Genomic DNA, 18081 nt, shown 5'->3' with positions numbered 1-18081 from the left:
CCCCAGCCTATAGGAGGACAGGGAGCTAGACGGTCCCGCCTCATGAAGGGGCGAAGCCACTGCGACCCATCGCAGCCAATGAGATGTTGAGAAAGAGCATCCCATCCTTCTGGGGCGGGAACGAGCGGAGTGGCAGATGATTCTACTAACGCGGCGCGCGCCTGCTTAGAATGAGCGGTACAGTGGCTAATAAGAGACCGGAACGCTTCTGACTGGCAGGTTTCCCACCCAACGGCTGTACGGGATGCCCTGAGTGGCGGTCGACTCAGCCAATGGACGCGCAGCGGGCGGGGCAGCCCGCGTGGTTTCCGCTCCTGTTGTGTGAGGGGCCGAATCCCAAACGGCCTCCGCCGCGGCTCGCAGTGTCTCCGGGTTTGGAAGCCGGGACTCGGGGCCAGGAGCCGGCGGCGCCCTCCAGCCGCGTCCCCCGCTCGGCCCGTCTGCGCCCGGCTTCCGTAGGCCCCGCTCGGCGTCTCTCAGGCCTCGCTCGGACCGAGACCCCCTCCCCCCCGCCCCGCGCGCGCCTCACCCGGGCCCTTGGCCCCTCGCCGGCTGCCCGTGGCCCCTGCCCGCGCCCCCCGGCCCCGCCATGTCGCTGCACGGGAAGCGGAAGGAGATCTACAAGTACGAGGCGCCCTGGACCGTGTACGCCATGAACTGGAGCGTCCGGCCCGACAAGCGCTTCCGCCTGGCGCTCGGCAGCTTCGTGGAGGAGTACAACAACAAGGTGCGTGGGGGGCGCAGAAGGCTAGTGCGATCGCGGGGCCCGGGGGGCAGAGTTAAGGGTAGGGTGGAGGGATCGCGGGGCCGGGTGGGGCAGAGTTAAGGGTAGGGCGGTGGGATCGCGGGGCCGGGGGAGGGAGGACAAGGGGCAGAGTTAAGGGTAGGGCGGTGGGATCGCAGGGCATGGGGGGCAGAGTTAAGGGTAGAGCTCGCTCTGCCCCTGGCTGGCCATCACAGTCTCCTCACAGAGTTTTTTGTGCGGCGTTTCCTAGGGTATTCGGTGGAAATCCCTCTTCTTTTCCCAGCACTAGAAAGTTTGGGCTGGGGTCAGTTTTCAGTGGTATGGAATACTGATGGCTTCATGTTAAAAATGCAAGACCTTGCTTCTGAAGGCTTCATTGTTGTGGGAAAGGTTTTGCAGGACACAGGAAGTTTTCCCCCATGCAAGCTCTTTCTCTGATGGCCCTCTAGGAGAGGAATCTCCTCTCTGTTCCTCACAAGGTGTGCTATAGTTTCTGTATGCCCTTTCCAGATTTAAATAAGAGCATCATCTTCCAGGAGCAGCCCATGTAATCCCTCTTACAGGCAATGTATTTTATTACTAGGCAGCAAGCTCATAAGTGCTATAAGTTCAGCTGTTTTATATGAATATCCCTCTTAGATAAGCCAGGCTGGGGGTCAGGATGCATAGTCCTTTTGTGAATCTGTATAATGGGAAGCCTCCAAGCAGGGAAGAGTACAACAGAGTTGGTGTAGGGGAGTGGGATGGCTTACAACTTTGTGGAGAAATATAACAAGGTGGGGGCAATTTGGGGGCTGGGGAGGCATCCTCTACGATGGCTAAATTGTTGCCCACGTGGATAGCACTGTAGATGACCAGAGCACTAAGTGTGATGTGTAGTTGTTTTAACCAGCAGGCTGTATGTGTGTCACACTCACAGTTGGTGAGTTATGTTGGGGCCATGGGAGCACAAATGGCACTGAGACTGTCAACTTGAAAACCATTCATTTGTTAAAAAATTAGTTTAAAATATCTTATGACACTACTCTCCCTTGCATTCCCATGCCAACTTTTGTCATTTTACAATTGCATTTTCCCCTTTAAATCTCCCATTTCTGTGTGAAAGACCCATACAAACAGGAGAAAACTGACTATACAGAGGGCTGTTGAATGGACTGAAAAAAGTGTGTTTCAGTTACAATAATATTAGATGTTGTAATAGCAGGCGGTAAACTTGCAGAGAGATATGCAGGTTTCTCTTCTAAGAGTGTGGGGTGGTAGTAGGGAGGAAAATAAACTAAGTTGTGTTGGGTTAATGCTCATTTTTGGGTCGAGAGAGAGATTTGGTCTTTGTCATAGTGGCAGATAATGAATGAATGTAATGACAATTGCAGCTTCCTCCAAAAAGTCTCTTGACCTGAAACTTTCCAGCTTGGTTTCAACCCAAAGATTTTTTTTTTTAAATGCTAATTAAATCCAGTTATCTGGTTTGAGTTCTTTGGGAGGTGGGAGGGAAAACACGAACACTTTTGGAAGCCCCTTACAGTGGCTAATTCCAAAACATCTGAAAGTTAAAGCTTTATAGGACAAAGGGGAAACACTCCCTGAAAAATGCAATGACAGCCATTGTGAGCATTTGTCAACAATTTTTCATGGTTTGGTATCTGAGATACCAGTGTTAACCCAGTACTTTAGTATGTTTCTATGGTAATTTTGTATTTGTGGTTGGCAAAGGGTGAGTTTTCAATGGCTTCTGCTGTACCAGAACTGTCTCAATACGCTTATCTTCTGATACTCTGTCCGTGATCTGACGCTACCCTGTCAATACCATCAAACTGACCAAAATCTGAGAAGCTAAAAGAACAATGGTCTCATAATTAAATCCAAAGCATTTGATTAAAAAAGGCAGCTGCACTCTCTAGCTATATGCATGATGTCAGGTAACAATCTATTGTAAATATGATGCTCTAGCACTGCGTTTGCAAAGGGCCTAAAATAAACTCCAATGGGGATTGGACTAGAAGTGGTAGGATTGATTAAAAGCACATGGGCAAGGTTCTGTGCTGTGACTCTTGACAGGTAACCGAATGTGCAGCTTATGTGAAGGGGGTTGGGGGATAAGAAGGTGTCTTTGCCGTCTTTGCACTTCCCTAAGACTGGGCCATTTCTAAAGCGGCTCTAACATTTGGTAGCCTTACCTGTGTCCTGGGGATATTCCCAATTGGGCTACTACTGCCCCGCATCTGTCCCATTGTTTTCCATTCCCTCTGAGTACTGAAGAGTGGGAGACTTACATTGTAGAATTGAAAATAGAGGGCATGATGGGTGGGTTGCAGATCTGTTTGCCTGATATTGCTGTAGAAATAAATGAAGGTACATATTTTCTTCAGTCTTTTAAAAATTGAAACAAGACCTTCAAACTTCACATTTGGCTGTTTCTCAAAAGGGATCTTGATCAAACGCTGCCAGACTTGTTGACATCATGTATAGGTTTTCAGTTTCATGGTGCTAACAAATATCAGTAGTTACCCATGTAAAAAGATACCTAATGTTGGCAGGGAGATTGCAATCTTCATTAAATAAAACTGTAGCTGTTGCTTAGAGTATTGGTAGTGCTATTTCTTAGAGTAATGGTAGTGTCTCCTGTACTTTGTGTCTTTGCTCTGCATGGTCTCCGACACCTCTTCACTCTTGATTGCAAACAAAACCTACGAGCACTGGGATGTGGTGGTGGTTACCCCACCGAGACTATTGTGATAATGATATAATCCAGTTTGCTGAATGTTGCAAGGAAACATTTAGGAAAATGGAGAGAAGTTTGTCCTCCAGTGGTGCAGATGCAAGCTAACTCTATGGGGGCCATGCTAGTTGGAAAGTGGCTCTTTCAGATCTAGTCCATATCTATTCATGGGTATGATATAACCTCAGGGATCATGAAAGAACTTATTTAAGTTTCAGTTAAATGGAGCTTTGTAATTTGGGACTGTAAAGTACATGACCACTCTTGGTTTGATAACTGATTAGTTTCAGGGACAGGAGGAGGATAGCTTTATAGGGCAGGTCTGAAAACTGTCACACTACATGTGCCTTATCTCCGCTGGCAAATTTCCTTGCCAATCACATAAGGGAGCCTAATGATCTAAAAAATGAGGTACAGTCAGCAGCATTTAAAGGAAAAATTAAAACTAACGTGACTTTTCATATTCATAAACTTTAAAGCTTCTTAAGCTGCAAAACAATCTTTTTCTTAATTTTATTCCCCTTGCTTTGGGGAACATTGACTTCTCTGCTTCCTTCCCCTGTGTTTCTAATGCATTACAAGTCAACGTTGTAATGAATATCATCCATTTTGTTCCTATTTAGGAAGGTAGATTTGCTGAAAGCCTGCCAATATTCCTCTCTCTTCCTTATTTACAAGAAAAATAAGCCTGGTGCTTTTTAAAAGATTCAATGCTCCTCATATTCAACAGCAGAACTGCTTACAGTGGATGAAAGCAGGACAGATTCTTATCTGATTTGGATTGGATTGGATGTCTTCTAAAAGGGCATTCCTGATGCAAGATACAAAATGAATAATACAACAGCAGTTTACCCCCCAGCCTTGACAGACAACATAATATAACCCCCTATAAACCCTAATGTATCCTCTCCCTGCCTGAGGCAGTTCAGGCCCCACCATCTGTAGCAGTCCATAGGAATAAGTGCACTTCTTGCAGCATGCCCTGAAGGCCAACAGACATGAGTTATTTTGGACCCAGAGAGCTTAGCTGATTGCAACATCCCAAATCATTTAGGTCTTTGTAGGTTCAGACTGGAACCCAATAGGAAGCAGTGGTGTGAGCTGTCACTCGGTGTTACTCAGTGGTGGTCCTCCACTCCGGTAGACTGCCACATTCTGCACCCAATACGTTTCTGGATTCGTTTAAGGCACTGTTTACAAGGGAGAGGCAGGAATGATTAGCCAGGGATATAGATAGGACTCTTAATTTTTCTCCACGGTTTCAGCTTTCACTCTTTTTTTTTTTTAGCAAGATTTTTAGCTGTCAAAGTTGTAGAGAGACATTTCAGTCACACTTTCAAGGTTAACTGTAGTCCTATCCATCTGAGTTTGCAGGGGGTTTGATACAATAATCAGATTATGAATTGCCCCATTTGTTTCAGTGGGTACAAACTCAGATGTCACCACTGTAAACTTTCATTACTCAAAGCATATAATACCTAGATTATAGAGCACTTTTCATCAGTAGATCTCAAAGCAGTTAATATAATCATCCCCATTTTACAGATAGGAAAACTGAGGCATAGGTGAAGTGGCTTGCCCAAGGTGGCTGAGCCAGGAATAGAACTCCGGTCTCCTGAGTTAGTCTAGTGATCTAGCCACTAGACAAACACTGCCTACAAGAAAGGAAGTACTGCTGTGAAAATGGCACAGTCTGTCTCCAGTCATCTGGGGCTAAGCCTTTACCAACACTTGGCAGGGTTAAAGAGGGATGGATTGTTTTCATTTTCTTGAAGGGGAGGCTCAGTTTTCACATCTAGGAAATGCTGATTTGAAGCAATAGATCTGCCAAGTTGTCTTACCACAATCTTCTTTGCAATCTGAGATACTGGTCAGTAACCTAGCCAGATTGTCCGCATCAATTCATACTCTCCCTGCAGCATGAACCTCGGAGTTACGATCACCACAGTTACGAACTTAGCAGTTCACCGCATGCGTCATTTGGAACCAGATGTACACAATCAGGCAGCAGCAGCAGACCCCCAAAAAAGCACAGTACGGTGTTAAATGTAAACTACTAAAAAAAGGAAAGCAGCATTTTTTTTCATAGTAAAGTTTCTAACCTGTATTACGTCATTGTTCAGTTGTAAACTTTTGAAAACAACCGTAACGTTTTGTTCAGAGTTACGAACATTTCAGGGTAACATACAACCTCCTTTCCCAAGGTGTTCGTAATCTTTCTGTTCTGTTGAGACCATTATGTGTCTGGCAGACAAGACCTTGGTATAACTAATCAGGTGAGAGACCTGGGAGGGTTCAAAGGAGGGAAGGTCTGAATACTCTGATAGGAGTCTGCCTTCCGGAGTAGCAAGATGCTCTTCTTATTGTAACAATGTTTGTCTGTTTCAGATTAGTTCTAAGCTAGAAATAACTTTGTCATATGGCTGCGTAAATCCCGTTGAATTAATTTGGCAATGATTCATTCAGTTAGGGACAAGTTGTCTTGCAATCTTACCTTCCTTTACTCATAACTTTCTTTGGAAAATTCATATTTTGAGGCAGAAGTTTTTCAGTGTGTGGTGTCTGGGGGTCAGGAGGGTTAAGATGCGGGAGCTTGGGCAAAATCCCTACAGTTTCTTAATTAAACAGTGGAAAAACAAAAGTCTTTTTAAAAAAAGACACTTTTTTACACACAACTCAAATAGCTGAATAGTTACCTTTGGCAGGTAAATAGTACTCATTGAGAACTGTCCATAATCAAGTTTGAAAGAAAGTGGATATTAATTTACAAATAGAAGTTGGCTTTTTGCTTGTATGCAATAGAAAACTTTGCACTGTATATCCATGCATTGCATCTAAAGTGCTCACTGATATAAGTAGTTCAAGCACTTAACTGACTTGAAGGTCTTAAACCAGCTTAGAGGGGGGACATTTAGACTCCAGGGATGGAGAAAAAGTAAAGAAGGAGGAAAATTTTAATGTTAAATCAGTTTCTAATCTAAAATCAGCTTCAGAAATGAACAGGAATATTGACTTGTCCAGAGCATGTGAAACTTTATTAAATATATTTCACATAAAAATTTTATAGCTATTCTTTAAAATCAAATTTATACAATTTAAGAAGGAAGGTATTGTACATCTGGGGTCAGGCTTAAGTTATGAGAGGTTACAAGATACATACATAGGACATAACCAGCATAGACCCAGATTGGGATGCGGGAGTTTTTGAAGCATCAGTGAATAAGTGATCTCGGGAATTGCACCCATAGAATGTATTTAGAGTCTGTCAGTGTCGTTATAGCGAGTAGGCGCAGTGTGGCCAAGCTAGCAGTGCTGTAAGAATCTAAGCTCTTATTTCTTGATTACTTGATTTTTAGCAGTGCAAGCTTAATGTTGCATTAAGAAAGCTTTTTGTGTTCAGTAACTGTGTTTGACAACATAGGCTGCCATGGCAAATATACAACTATTACTCCTGGGGGTATTCTGCGCCACTGCGCATGTGCAGAATTTATGTCCCCCGTAGATTTCTTTGCTGATGGCATTAGGTGCCAGAAAAATGACTGATGGGGAAGCAAAGGGAAGCCACGAGAGCAGTCATGCGACCTTCCCCAGCTGTATGTTTTGGGTGCCCATGGCAGCTGGCAGAGAGGTAAATCACTGTAGGGCAGGGGGTGGGAATGGGGAAGACCTGGCTGGTGGCTCCTACCCTGTGCTGGGCTCAGCACTAGTCCCCGCTGGGCTGGGGAAGATGGGACTTCCTCTTCGCCTGCACGGCATCCAGGGGTAGGTCAGACCAACCCGCAGATTTCTCCCCCAGCTGCAGGAAGCTCTGCCAACTCCCCCCTGTCCCCTCACCTCCTGCACCCATCGCTCCTCAGCTGCAGGGGAACTGCACCGTACGGGGAGCTGCTCCCCCATCTGTCATCCATCCAGACCCCTCATACCCAGGACCCTCCTGCAGAGCCTCATCCACCCCCCGCATCCAGAACCCCCCTGATGAGCCCCATTCACCCTGGACCACCCCGATGAGCCACCCACACCCGGATCTCCACCCCACTGTGCCCCAACCAGCTGCACCTGGATTGCTACTCCCCCAGCATCCTACCCTACCTTGACCTGGAACCCCCTGCAGCGTTCCATTACCGTTGCATCCAGAACCCCCTAGCAAGCCCCTTTGCATCCAGATCTCCCCTGCACCCAGATCCCCTGCTGAGCCGCCCAAACCTAGATGGTCCCACACAGAACCCACCCCCACACACACACACACCTGGCTCCTCCCCCGCCCCCCCCACTAAGCCCCGCCACCCCTGCTGGGCTGAGCCTGCCTGCCCATACCTGGTGCACCTAATGCAGAGGGGCAGGCCTGGTCCTTGCGCTGCGTCGGGGTTGGATGCTGAGTCCATGTCCCTGGGGAAGCTGTAGAGTGATCTCCCACCTCTGTGCAGCCAGTCGCCTGTGCTCCCCCATGCCATGCTGGAGCCTCCACATTTATTTGACAAATAAAATTTGCAGAATTTTAAAATATTGTGTGCCGAATTTTTATTTTCGGTGCAGAATTTTTACATGTTTGGTGCAGAATGCCCTCAGGAATAAACTATTGCTTAGAAAAGTTATTGTAATAAGCCTTCTCTCCACCTGAGAGCTGGAAGAAAGTGGGAAAGAACTGAGAGGAACTAAAGGGGCATGCTCCTGTTTGAGTGCCTGTTTGGGGCTGAGTATGGTGTGGCAGTCCTCTCGCCCCTGATGCCTTCGGCAGGTTGCTGACTGACCTTGGTGGGTCTTCTGTGGCTTGGCACTCCAGCCAAGCCACAAAGTCCAAATGAACCCTGCAACGGGGTGCGACTCACCACTGCGGCGCCTCCTGCTGGATGTCCCGGGGATCAGCTAGGCAGTGCACCGTCTTCTGGTGGTGTCTCACCCACTGTCACATCTGCTCCTGGACCCATGTCACCACAAGGACCTCTGGCTGTGTCACACTCAGTTCTCCCCCCTTCCAGGGGAATGGCAGTCCAGCCACTTCCTCAGTGGTTACTGGTGTAAGAGGAGGACTCAGGCCCACCCACTACTCCGGGTCTCGGCTCAGGGACCCTGTGGATGGCAGCCACGTGCTGCGTCCCCTCCCACCCCTGTCTACTTCCCTGGGCCACTTTCCCGCAGCCCCAGCATCTTCTCCACCCTTGTCTCAGGGTCTCAGCACGCCAGTAGTCACTCACTCTCGCTCCCCTGATCCTGCCCAGCACTGCTCTGTCCAAGGTGCTATCTGCCCTCTGCCTGTAAGGCAGCCAGTCCTCCAAGCTCCAGGGAGTGACTGACCTGCTCTGCCCTGCTGCTCTTCTTATATGAGCCTGCCTGGTATTGAGGGGCTGCTCCACTCCAATTGGCTGTCTCCTGCACAGCCTCCCTAGGGTTCTGTTAACCCTTTATGGGCTAGTGTGGGGTAGATGCCCCATCACAAACCTCTTTTACAGTATTAGAGTCCAATAAACAGTCTGTTTGCCCTCAGAGGGCTCTGCGGCCTTTAAATTCGGCCCTTTGTTCAGGTTCCCAAATAAGCTCCATCACTTCTTGGGGTTTATACCACTTTACCTGTGGCCAGTAGGGGAACTTGGGCCCACTCACTACTCCAGGTTCCAGCTGATGGACCCTATAAACACCCATATATGGCTTGTTTCAATTAATTGCTTTCTCTTCCTTGGGCCTCTTGCTATCTGGCCCCTTTAGGTTCACCCTAATCTCAGCGTTAAGGTTCTTAGATTCTCTCTCTGCAAACTGAGCTGTGCAAAGTGCAGCCAGAAAACAAACTCTGGGTATACCCCCAAGTTCCTTTTTCCAGAGAGCAGCACCCTTCCTTGCCCCCTATGGTCCCAGCCAGGAACTGAATAGCTAAGGCCAGGCAGCTCCTTTGATCTAAGCCAGCAGGGCCCTGATTAGCTGTAGCATTCACCTCTAGCCCATGGAGGACGAGGCAGAGACTTTCATTGAGCAGGCCACAAAAATACCCAGGATTTTTTCCCCCCGTGTTATATCTAAGGCTTTGTCTACCCTGGCACTTCTGTTGTTAAAGCTTTTGTTGCTTTTGTGTGAAACACCCCTGCCCCCCCGAACGACAAAAGTTCTAACAACAAAAAGCGCCGGTGTGGACAGCACTTCGTCAGCAGGAGCCACCTCCTGGTGACGAAGTACTGCCCCTCGTTGGAGGTGGTTTTATTTTGTCGCCAGGAGAGAGTTTTCCCGGTGATAGAATGGCTACACAGTGCACCTTACAACAGCGCGGCTGCAAGGTGCGCGGTGTAGACACAGTCCAATTTAGAATGCAGTGAAGTGTTTGAGAAGTTCAAATTATTCCCCACTTTGTGCCTTAATTTGTGCTTGTCAATACTAAATTTCATAGACCACCCTGCTAAAAATCTTTGATATAAAGGAGCAGAAAAATTTAAAGTTTGATTTCTTCTTCCAGGTCTTAGACTATTTTGTAATACTGTCACTCTGACTTCGTCACTTGTGTTGTACCATCTGCTATGATTTTTAAGCACTTTGCTGTTGGAGACCTGGGGTGAATCTTCTGAATTGGAAACTGATTTAAAGTCATGTAAAGAGAATAAATATGGCACCCTAGCATGTCACTTTCATTCACTTACCTTGCTAAACCCATATGCTTAGAAAAGAAGCTTCTGTAATGCATATGCATCTACTGAAACCAGGAAGCACTCTGTGAGGTTTATATGTAGGAAGACTGGGCATGTTTCCTTTTTTAAAGTTGATATAATTTTTTTTTGTCAATCTGAAAGCAGCATAGGTGGAAGAGAAGAAATAGCATTCATCTTTGGGGTACAGATCTGTGGTCCGGTTATGACTTTGCAACTCACTTCATCTCTCAGTGCCCCAATTTCTCCTTCTATAAAATGAAATTAGTTAATACTTTTGTACCTCAGAAGGAGCTGAGTGGTTTGGTTTTGTTATCTCAAAATGCTTTTAGAGGAGTTACTTGGTTGGCAAGTACTAGAGAAGTGCAAAATATAATGGTAGTGGTAGATCAATGACTTGTATTTAGCAGTAGATCTTTCGTGTCCTACCATAGACTGTATTCCTTAAAATTTGAGAAGGTGGAAGAGAGGAAGGTATCTTGCAGCTTGTCAAGATGAACACTGGCATTTATTTTGGCATATCATTAATAGACTCTTAATTGCTAATATAGCATTTAAAATGCAGCACTTATACACATTGTCTTAATACTGTTCTATACCTGGTTATTTTGCCAAGCAGAAAAGTGAGTTTTTAACTGATAGACGTTTTCTTACAGGTCCAGCTTGTTGGTTTAGATGAGGAGAGCTCAGAGTTCATTTGCAGGAACACCTTTGATCACCCATATCCTACTACAAAGCTCATGTGGATTCCTGACACCAAGGGAGTATATCCAGACCTGTTGGCAACCAGCGGTGATTACCTGCGTGTGTGGAGAGTAAGTAAATAGCCTCTTGAAAAGAACCACGTATGTGCCATTAACTGCATTGCATTTTGATCCCCTTCTCTCCCAGTCCCATTTCTTTTGAGGCACATTATCTCTAGCATTATGCTCACCAATATTGCCGGAGGGGAAGCCAACATAGTGGATAATTTGTTCTTTTACCTACAGTCTCAAAGTAACGTAGAACCCTCTCTGAATAACAATACAATGGCTGCGAGGTATCTTGAGTATTCTAGCAATGTCAGAATTATGAAAGTAGCTTATTAAATGTGATGGCAAGGCTCAATAGTTACTTGTTAGGGGAGAGCATATGTACCTTTCTCAGTTTTACTTCAAACACTCTGAAAGCTCTTCACAATAGATAGATATTTATGGAAGAAACCAGTGTCAAACACAGTTAAGACTTGAAGTTCTGAAGGCCTATGCTCTATGGGGCACCTCTTGGATTTTGCATCCAGGCCATTCAATAAGGCAGTCATTGTGTATTTAACTTCTTCCTGAAGGTGGGTGAAACTGAGACCCGACTGGAGTGCTTGCTGAACAATAATAAGAACTCTGATTTTTGTGCCCCGTTAACGTCGTTTGATTGGAATGAAGTGGATCCTTATCTTCTAGGTAAGACTGCTGACCCGTTAAATACTCAATGTAAAATTGATCATTTTGAATCTAGCCCAGGTGAGTAGTGACTAGAACTTACTACCAGCTCATGGGTGTTCAGTGGCCAGGTTTCTACATCTCAAAAAACCTGTTCCCTTAAATGTCACAAAAGAGCAGCCCATGGAGACTGAACTCTCTCTCCTCCCCCCACCCCCCAGGAGGCATCTCCAGTTCAGGGTTGTGCACATGGGTTGGGAGTGTTCCCTGGCTGCCGCTTGTGCTCAGCCTGTATGTTGAATAGAGGGTTTCAGTCTTCAAGGCTGTCAGATTGGCACCTTTTGTTAGTGTTAAATTTATACACAGACTCTTCAGCTACAATCAAATGGCTGAACTGTGCCAGATGATGTTGGATAGAATGTTGCCCCACAGGTGCCATTGCACCATGTTTGTTACAATGAAATGCCTCTGCAGCAACGGGAGTAAAACCAGGTGTCGCTCTCATTTGGAGCAGAGAGCTAAATTCATTGTTTAATTATAATCTGTGGTATGGGGTGTGAATCCAGGATGGTGTATACTCCCCTTGATCTATAGTCAGGACCTCCACTAGCATCAGGGGGAAGTTTGAACAGAGATCAAGGGGGCAATACTTCCTTTCAGTAGTAACATTTATTCCGGTGTTTCCTCTTTTGCAGCAATTCCCACCCCAAAGGGTTTCACTATCACCCTTGTTGGACTTTAGAGCTGCTGTTCCAGTCAGTTTTGTATCGGGCAGGGGAGTTCACCCCACTGAGTCTTTATCTTAGGCTGTCTGTACACACAGGCAGACATGATATCGCTTTATGCTTGGTTCATCTTTGTAAGGCTTTCTCTACAGCTATGAGGGCTAGAGAATTAACCAAAAAATTTCTGCACAACCTGAGTCATGTGGGCTACATATGTTGTGCAGGCCAGATCCAGCCTGCGATCCATAGTTTAATTCAGGCATGTCAAACATTTTAACCATAATACTTTGCTCATGCAGAGTTCTCTTCACCCAGAGATCTCAAAGCACGTCTGAGACTAATCCCATAAGTGATAAGATGACATTTCTGCAGCTCTATGTTAGTGCCACCATTAACAGAAACTTTTTTGTTTCAGGTACCTCTAGTATTGACACAACCTGTACTATCTGGGGTCTGGAGACTGGGCAGGTATTGGGAAGAGTAAATCTGGTATCGGGCCATGTCAAGACCCAGCTTATTGCACATGACAAAGAGGTGATGATATTTCTCTTCCTTTTTCTCATTCATACAGTTGTCTGCATTAAACCTGTTAAAGGTCTATCGAATGAACCTAACTCCCATTTTTCTCCAGAAAAATCTGAGGATTTAGAAAAAAAAATTTGGATTCTACATTACATATCTGTCTAAAATTCAGTTGCTTGTAGCCTGAAAATTCTCCATACTCGCTTTTACTCATTTTAGACGGTGACCTGCGGAATATGCTTGCTGTTTTGTTCTAGTTTGTATTAAATTTATAAAATGTTGCCAGACCAAACTTAACTCCAGTTTAAAGTTGAGAGCTATATTCGTAATTTAAGGGTGGTAAAACTTTTTAATGTTTTTCTTCATTTTTATTTTTTTTTTAAAAGTTTAAAGTTAAAAGAAACCTAAAGATAGCGAAACATACAGTTAAGGCACCCAAATCACCCTGTAGTGACAGAACCTTCTAGACTTTCCTTCTTTGTTCCTTTTATACTTAGGACATCATATCAGACTTTCTCATGCAATTACGGGTTTGTAGGATCAGGCCTGTATAGTATAAGCATTTTTCTAAGACTTATTCTAACTGCCTGTTTAAAAAAACACATTTTTTTTGCTCCCTGGCTGCATTTATGAGGGAGTGGAGCAGGGTTCTTTGCAGCCTATGCCTTTCGAAGGAAGCCTCTGTGAGCATTTTGATGGGGGTGGGGGAGAAAGGAAAGGGTTCTTCATTCCCTGAGACTTTCTGCCCCTTTACTTCAGGGAGCATTACTAGAGTCTTTAGTAGTTTTGGCGAGGCAGGGGTGGGGCCCAATGGAGGGGATGGAATGGGGGGGGGGGGCTTTTGTACCTTTATATGAAAAGGTGTCAGTGATGTGGCCCTCGGGCCGCTGTACTAGTCCTCATGTGGCCCTCGTGGTGATTTGAGTTTAAGATCCCTGTTCTACACCAAGATACCTGTGGTATTTGCTATAATTCATTGCAATTCCCTAGTAAAATCAAATGCCTGACATAGTAAATAGTTAGTGATGACACACTATTTAGATGGAAAAGCCCTCTTAGTGCATTCCTGAGACAGAGAACATATCTGGTAATAAACTGGTGCCACAATGGATCTTAAGACTTTTGTATTTTTCTCTGTAAGTATATGTAGCACATGCAGTCCAGCTATGTAATGGTGATATTTTTATTGGAGAGGAAAAGGCCCAGATGTAGATAATGAAGAAGCTGGCACAGCTGTGTGGTTAGCACTCCTAGCATGCTCCCATCTCAAACTGCCTAGAGAGCAGTGCTGTCATTACTTTGACATGCCTGTGTGCTGTTCTTGCGTTTGCAAACACTAACTGGTGGGAGGAGGAGGAAGAATGAATAGGGCACGTTCCTTGAAAATGGAGAAATGGGAGCCAAAATGAATGTTAAAATAATGCCATGTTCTTATCTCCCCTATCACTGAGCAGGTGTATGACATTGCATTTAGCCGCGCGGGTGGCGGGAGAGACATGTTTGCGTCAGTTGGCGCAGATGGCTCAGTGCGGATGTTTGACCTTCGTCATCTGGAGCACAGCACCATTATCTATGAGGATCCGCAACACCATCCGTTGCTGCGTCTCTGCTGGAACAAGCAGGATCCCAACTATCTTGCAACAATGGCCATGGATGGTATGGAGGTGAGGCACTGAGCATTTGTCCTATAGGCTGTTGGACTTTTTAGATGGGCTTACTGATTAGTCAATGTTTGTAAAGCACGTTGGAGGAGAAGAGGACTACATATGTGCTTAATATTGGGTATCTGGGACAGGGCTGTAGATACGGATTGCAAGAAGCCCAACTTCTGAGAAAAGTATTGGAACGAGTTATTCTATGGAGTTGTTCACTGCATTGTTCATTTTCCAAATGTATTGAAGTTCTCATACTTGCTGAATTTCAATATTAACACTTCTTTATAAAAGCCGGCTTGATTTCATATGGCTGTATACTTATTTGCAGCTGTAGGTGTTGGGATGCTACAAACTTGAGGAGTTGAAAGGCTCCTTTAACCTGTAGCTGATTTTGAGACTGGTCCTTATGCCTCTGAGCTGATACTCTTTAAGTTCCATCTTGCTTCAGTAACGCCAAAAGGCACTGTAGATTTTTCTTTAGTTCGACATCACCAGTACTCCTCCATGGAATTGTAACTTCATAATTCACTCTGCCTGTGTTACATATTACACAAGGTGTACAGTGATTCTCTAGCTGCTTTCAAAACAGCTTTTGGTCAGTCGTGTGTGTCTTTAGAGACAGTGCTGTATTTATAACATTCTGCCAAAGTGTCTCGTTTTCTTTTGGTGTTTTTTCTGCAGGAAACAAATGAATAAACATTTTTACTTTTGCTTCTGAAGGTGGTGATTCTAGACGTCAGAGTTCCCTGCACACCTGTTGCCAGGTTAAACAACCACAGAGCATGTGTGAATGGCATTGCCTGGGCGCCTCACTCTTCCTGTCATATCTGTACGGCAGGTGAGCATGGGGAGAGATCTGTTCTACTTCTCAGCTCCTCCCTCTTTGGTCTTGTCCCCCAGGAACTTTCTGAATGTATGAACCTCTATCCTGGGACTCCTGCAATCATTTCCACTACCTCTAATCTCTCCAGCAATTTGAGCAAAAAAAATAAGACGAGGGCCGTAGATATATCCAGCTGTCATAGGTGCTCATTTTATTACCTCCACCATTTCCCAGAATTCTCCAGGGAAACTGAGAAGCTGCTGCCTCTTAAGCAGTTTGAATATTGGGCTGTCTCGCCTTGAAAATGAGGGACTGTGTCCCAATGTCTGAACTGTGAAAGAGGCAACACCTTTCTTACGTCATGAATGTTGGAGTCATTCATTAGCTTTAGGTGCATTCCCTAACAGCTAACCACTTTATTCAAAGGGCTGTTTTCTCTCCTTGTAATAAAACTATAGTTGCTAACAGTGCTCAAATTTTGCATTTTTAGTTTGTGATGCATTTAGTGTTGCTATTGGCTGAATATTTTGTGGAGGGCCCTTTTTTTTGCTGAAGGTGTAATATATTTGCACACACAGTAGAGAGATTCAGTATATGGCTTCTTAACATCTATTAGACCATGCTTTTGGCTAAGTGTGTGGGCTCTCATGTAAGTCATTGGGAGCTGTGCACCCATGTCTGTGGTCAGAAAACGGTATTAATTTTTTTAAAAAATTGGGCGGGTCTCCTTGGACACAAAGCTTAAAACCATGTAAGTTAAAGATAGGAAAGGTCTCTTAGGTTCCATCTAGTCCATCCCCTTGGCCAATGCAAGATTGTTCCTGCCAGTGTATATTCAGTGCTTTCTCCAAGTGCTGGTTCTTAAATGTGCCTATCGATGGTGCTGCCACCATTTCCCTTGAAACTGTATCGCAGATGTGTAGTGATCTAAAGAGCTATTCGAGCGGGGTTATGGTGGAGTGGCGTTGTTTCATTTTATGTGATCTTCGTTTCCTCCATATTTGGGGGAATTGCCCAGCTTTACTTTTTTTCATTTGGACTTCTCACTGTCTCCAAAGCAAGCTAAAATACAATATTCCTCCAACTAGCCATGTAAATATGCCTCTACCTATTTCCGAGATGATTGATTCGAATTCTTTCTTACCGGTTTGTAGCGGATGACCATCAGGCTCTCATCTGGGATATCCAGCAAATGCCTCGTGCCATTGAGGACCCAATCTTGGCCTACACAGCAGAAGGGGAAATCAACAATGTACAGTGGGCATCGACTCAGCCGGACTGGATAGCTATCTGCTACAACAACTGTCTGGAGATCTTGAGAGTGTAACACTATTGGTCTGTGGCAAACTGAGGCAGGGCTTTATAACTTCCCCTCCCCTCTAAAGTAAGAACAAACATGTTTCAAGTGGCCAGTATCTTTTGTTGCTTTGCATCTACTGTTCCAAGAAACTGTTGCAGGAGTTAATGGCAGGTGTCGGCTGTCCCTACAAGACTCAGAAAACGAAGGGACGCACCCAGCCTCTTGGACCTTCTGGGTTTTGATTTTAATATTTTTCTCAATTAAAAAGTTCTGTATATCTGTTTGTTGACTGTGTTAATGAGCATTACAGGCTTTAAATGACTATTTTAAGTTGCTGCATACGTCCATGTGTTTGTCAGCCAGCTGAGACAGCACATCCAATTAGTTTGATAGATGTAAGTGCAAAACTAGGTGGAAAGAAAAGACATTAATATTAACCACCGCCTTTGCAGGAATTTTTAATCATTCCTGTTACTGTCCCTAAACCGTTTGAACGTTTTTATATATTGGACTAAGTTTCTATTAAGTAGGCTCTTCACCCCAGTTCTTATTTTTGACATGTGATCCACTTCCATAAGCCCCAAGCAGGATCTGTTGATGATGGTGATGGGTCATGAGCATCATTGTAGGCTTCCTAGCAGTAAAACTGTTGCTGTTGCCTTGGCTATGTGCCCCTGAGCATTTGGTCAGAATTGCCTGGTGCTGTGAAGTACCATTACTTGTCGCACAGGTCTTTCATTTTAACTGATGCTAGAGGCAGTTGTTACTGTGGTGGGCCGTCAGTTAGATCACTGAATTATTGAGTCTCCCACCGCTGTATTACTTAACTGAATGGTGACAAGATTCACAGAGAAGATACTAGCATGACTAGAGCTATTTTTGAAAACATTTAGTAAAAAATGTGACTTGTAATGCATTTTGGATAGACACTTGCAGTCAAATGATTCCTCTAGAAAGCTTCCTATCTGAACCAAAATAAAATGGTTTCACACCTTCTAGCTTACTTGATTGGCAACTGTAATTCTAAGCAAAATTCTGTATCTAACCTATCTCTTGGAGTTTCTTTTGCATTTGGCTCGTCTTCCTGGGAGTTCTAGAAAGTGAACGAGTGAAGAGCTAGCTTTTGTTCCTAAGAGCAAGGAGAGAAGCATTAGCATTGTACTGTCAGATCTTGTTGGATGACTGTGATAGAAGCAGTTAGAACAGCTGGTCTGCTGTCCAAAGGCAAGTCATGCCCCTGTAAAGGAAAGTTTCCTAAAGTAACATACAGGGTTGGGTCTAAATTAAAAGAAGTTGCCCAATGTGTGTCTCAAATGGAGACCTTGTTTTGGCTCTAGTTGTCATTCTTAGGTACTGCAACTCTTGTAAGAGGAGCAGGATAGGTATGCTGTGGGGGGAGCCTTCTAGTTTCATCCAAGTTCCCTTTCTGAAGTGGAAAGGTGAAGGAGAGCGAGGCCGACCCTCTGTCACCATGATGCTTTATGCGGAGGGATAGCAAAATTCTTTCATTGTCTTAACATGGCGGGTAGTTCGAATGATGTCGTTTTCTTGTTT

The 18081-nt window shown here is 44.9% G+C and overlaps 1 protein-coding gene across 1 annotated transcript; it reads left to right on the top strand.

The window, feature by feature from the left end:
• Nucleotides 1–429: 429 nt before the first annotated feature.
• DCAF7 (DDB1 and CUL4 associated factor 7) lies at nt 430–16804 on the top strand. The gene is made up of 7 exons (XM_005309626.5): nt 430–727; nt 10744–10902; nt 11412–11523; nt 12643–12761; nt 14204–14413; nt 15125–15242; nt 16382–16804. The coding sequence occupies exons 1-7, from the start codon at nt 590–592 to the stop codon at nt 16552–16554; spliced, it is 1029 nt and encodes a 342-aa protein (XP_005309683.1). The 5' UTR covers nt 430–589; the 3' UTR covers nt 16555–16804.
• Nucleotides 16805–18081: the final 1277 nt, after the last annotated feature.

Source organism: Chrysemys picta, chromosome 24 (assembly GCF_011386835.1).
Source record: "Chrysemys picta bellii isolate R12L10 chromosome 24, ASM1138683v2, whole genome shotgun sequence".
In the NCBI taxonomy this organism is placed as follows: domain Eukaryota; kingdom Metazoa; phylum Chordata; order Testudines; family Emydidae; genus Chrysemys; species Chrysemys picta.
The sequence above is the reverse complement of the archived record's forward strand: the minus strand, read 5'-3'. Positions and strand labels throughout refer to the sequence as shown.

Excerpts from the sequence above, each read along its gene's own strand:
- DCAF7 (XM_005309626.5), top strand. The coding sequence starts at position 590 with ATGTCGCTGCACGGGAAGCGGAAGGAGATCTACAAGTACGAGGCGCCC. Across the intron at positions 728-10,743 it reads TGGAGGAGTACAACAACAAG|GTCCAGCTTGTTGGTTTAGA; the intron begins GTGCGTGGGGGG and ends GTTTTCTTACAG. Across the intron at positions 14,414-15,124 it reads TGGCCATGGATGGTATGGAG|GTGGTGATTCTAGACGTCAG; the intron begins GTGAGGCACTGA and ends TTGCTTCTGAAG.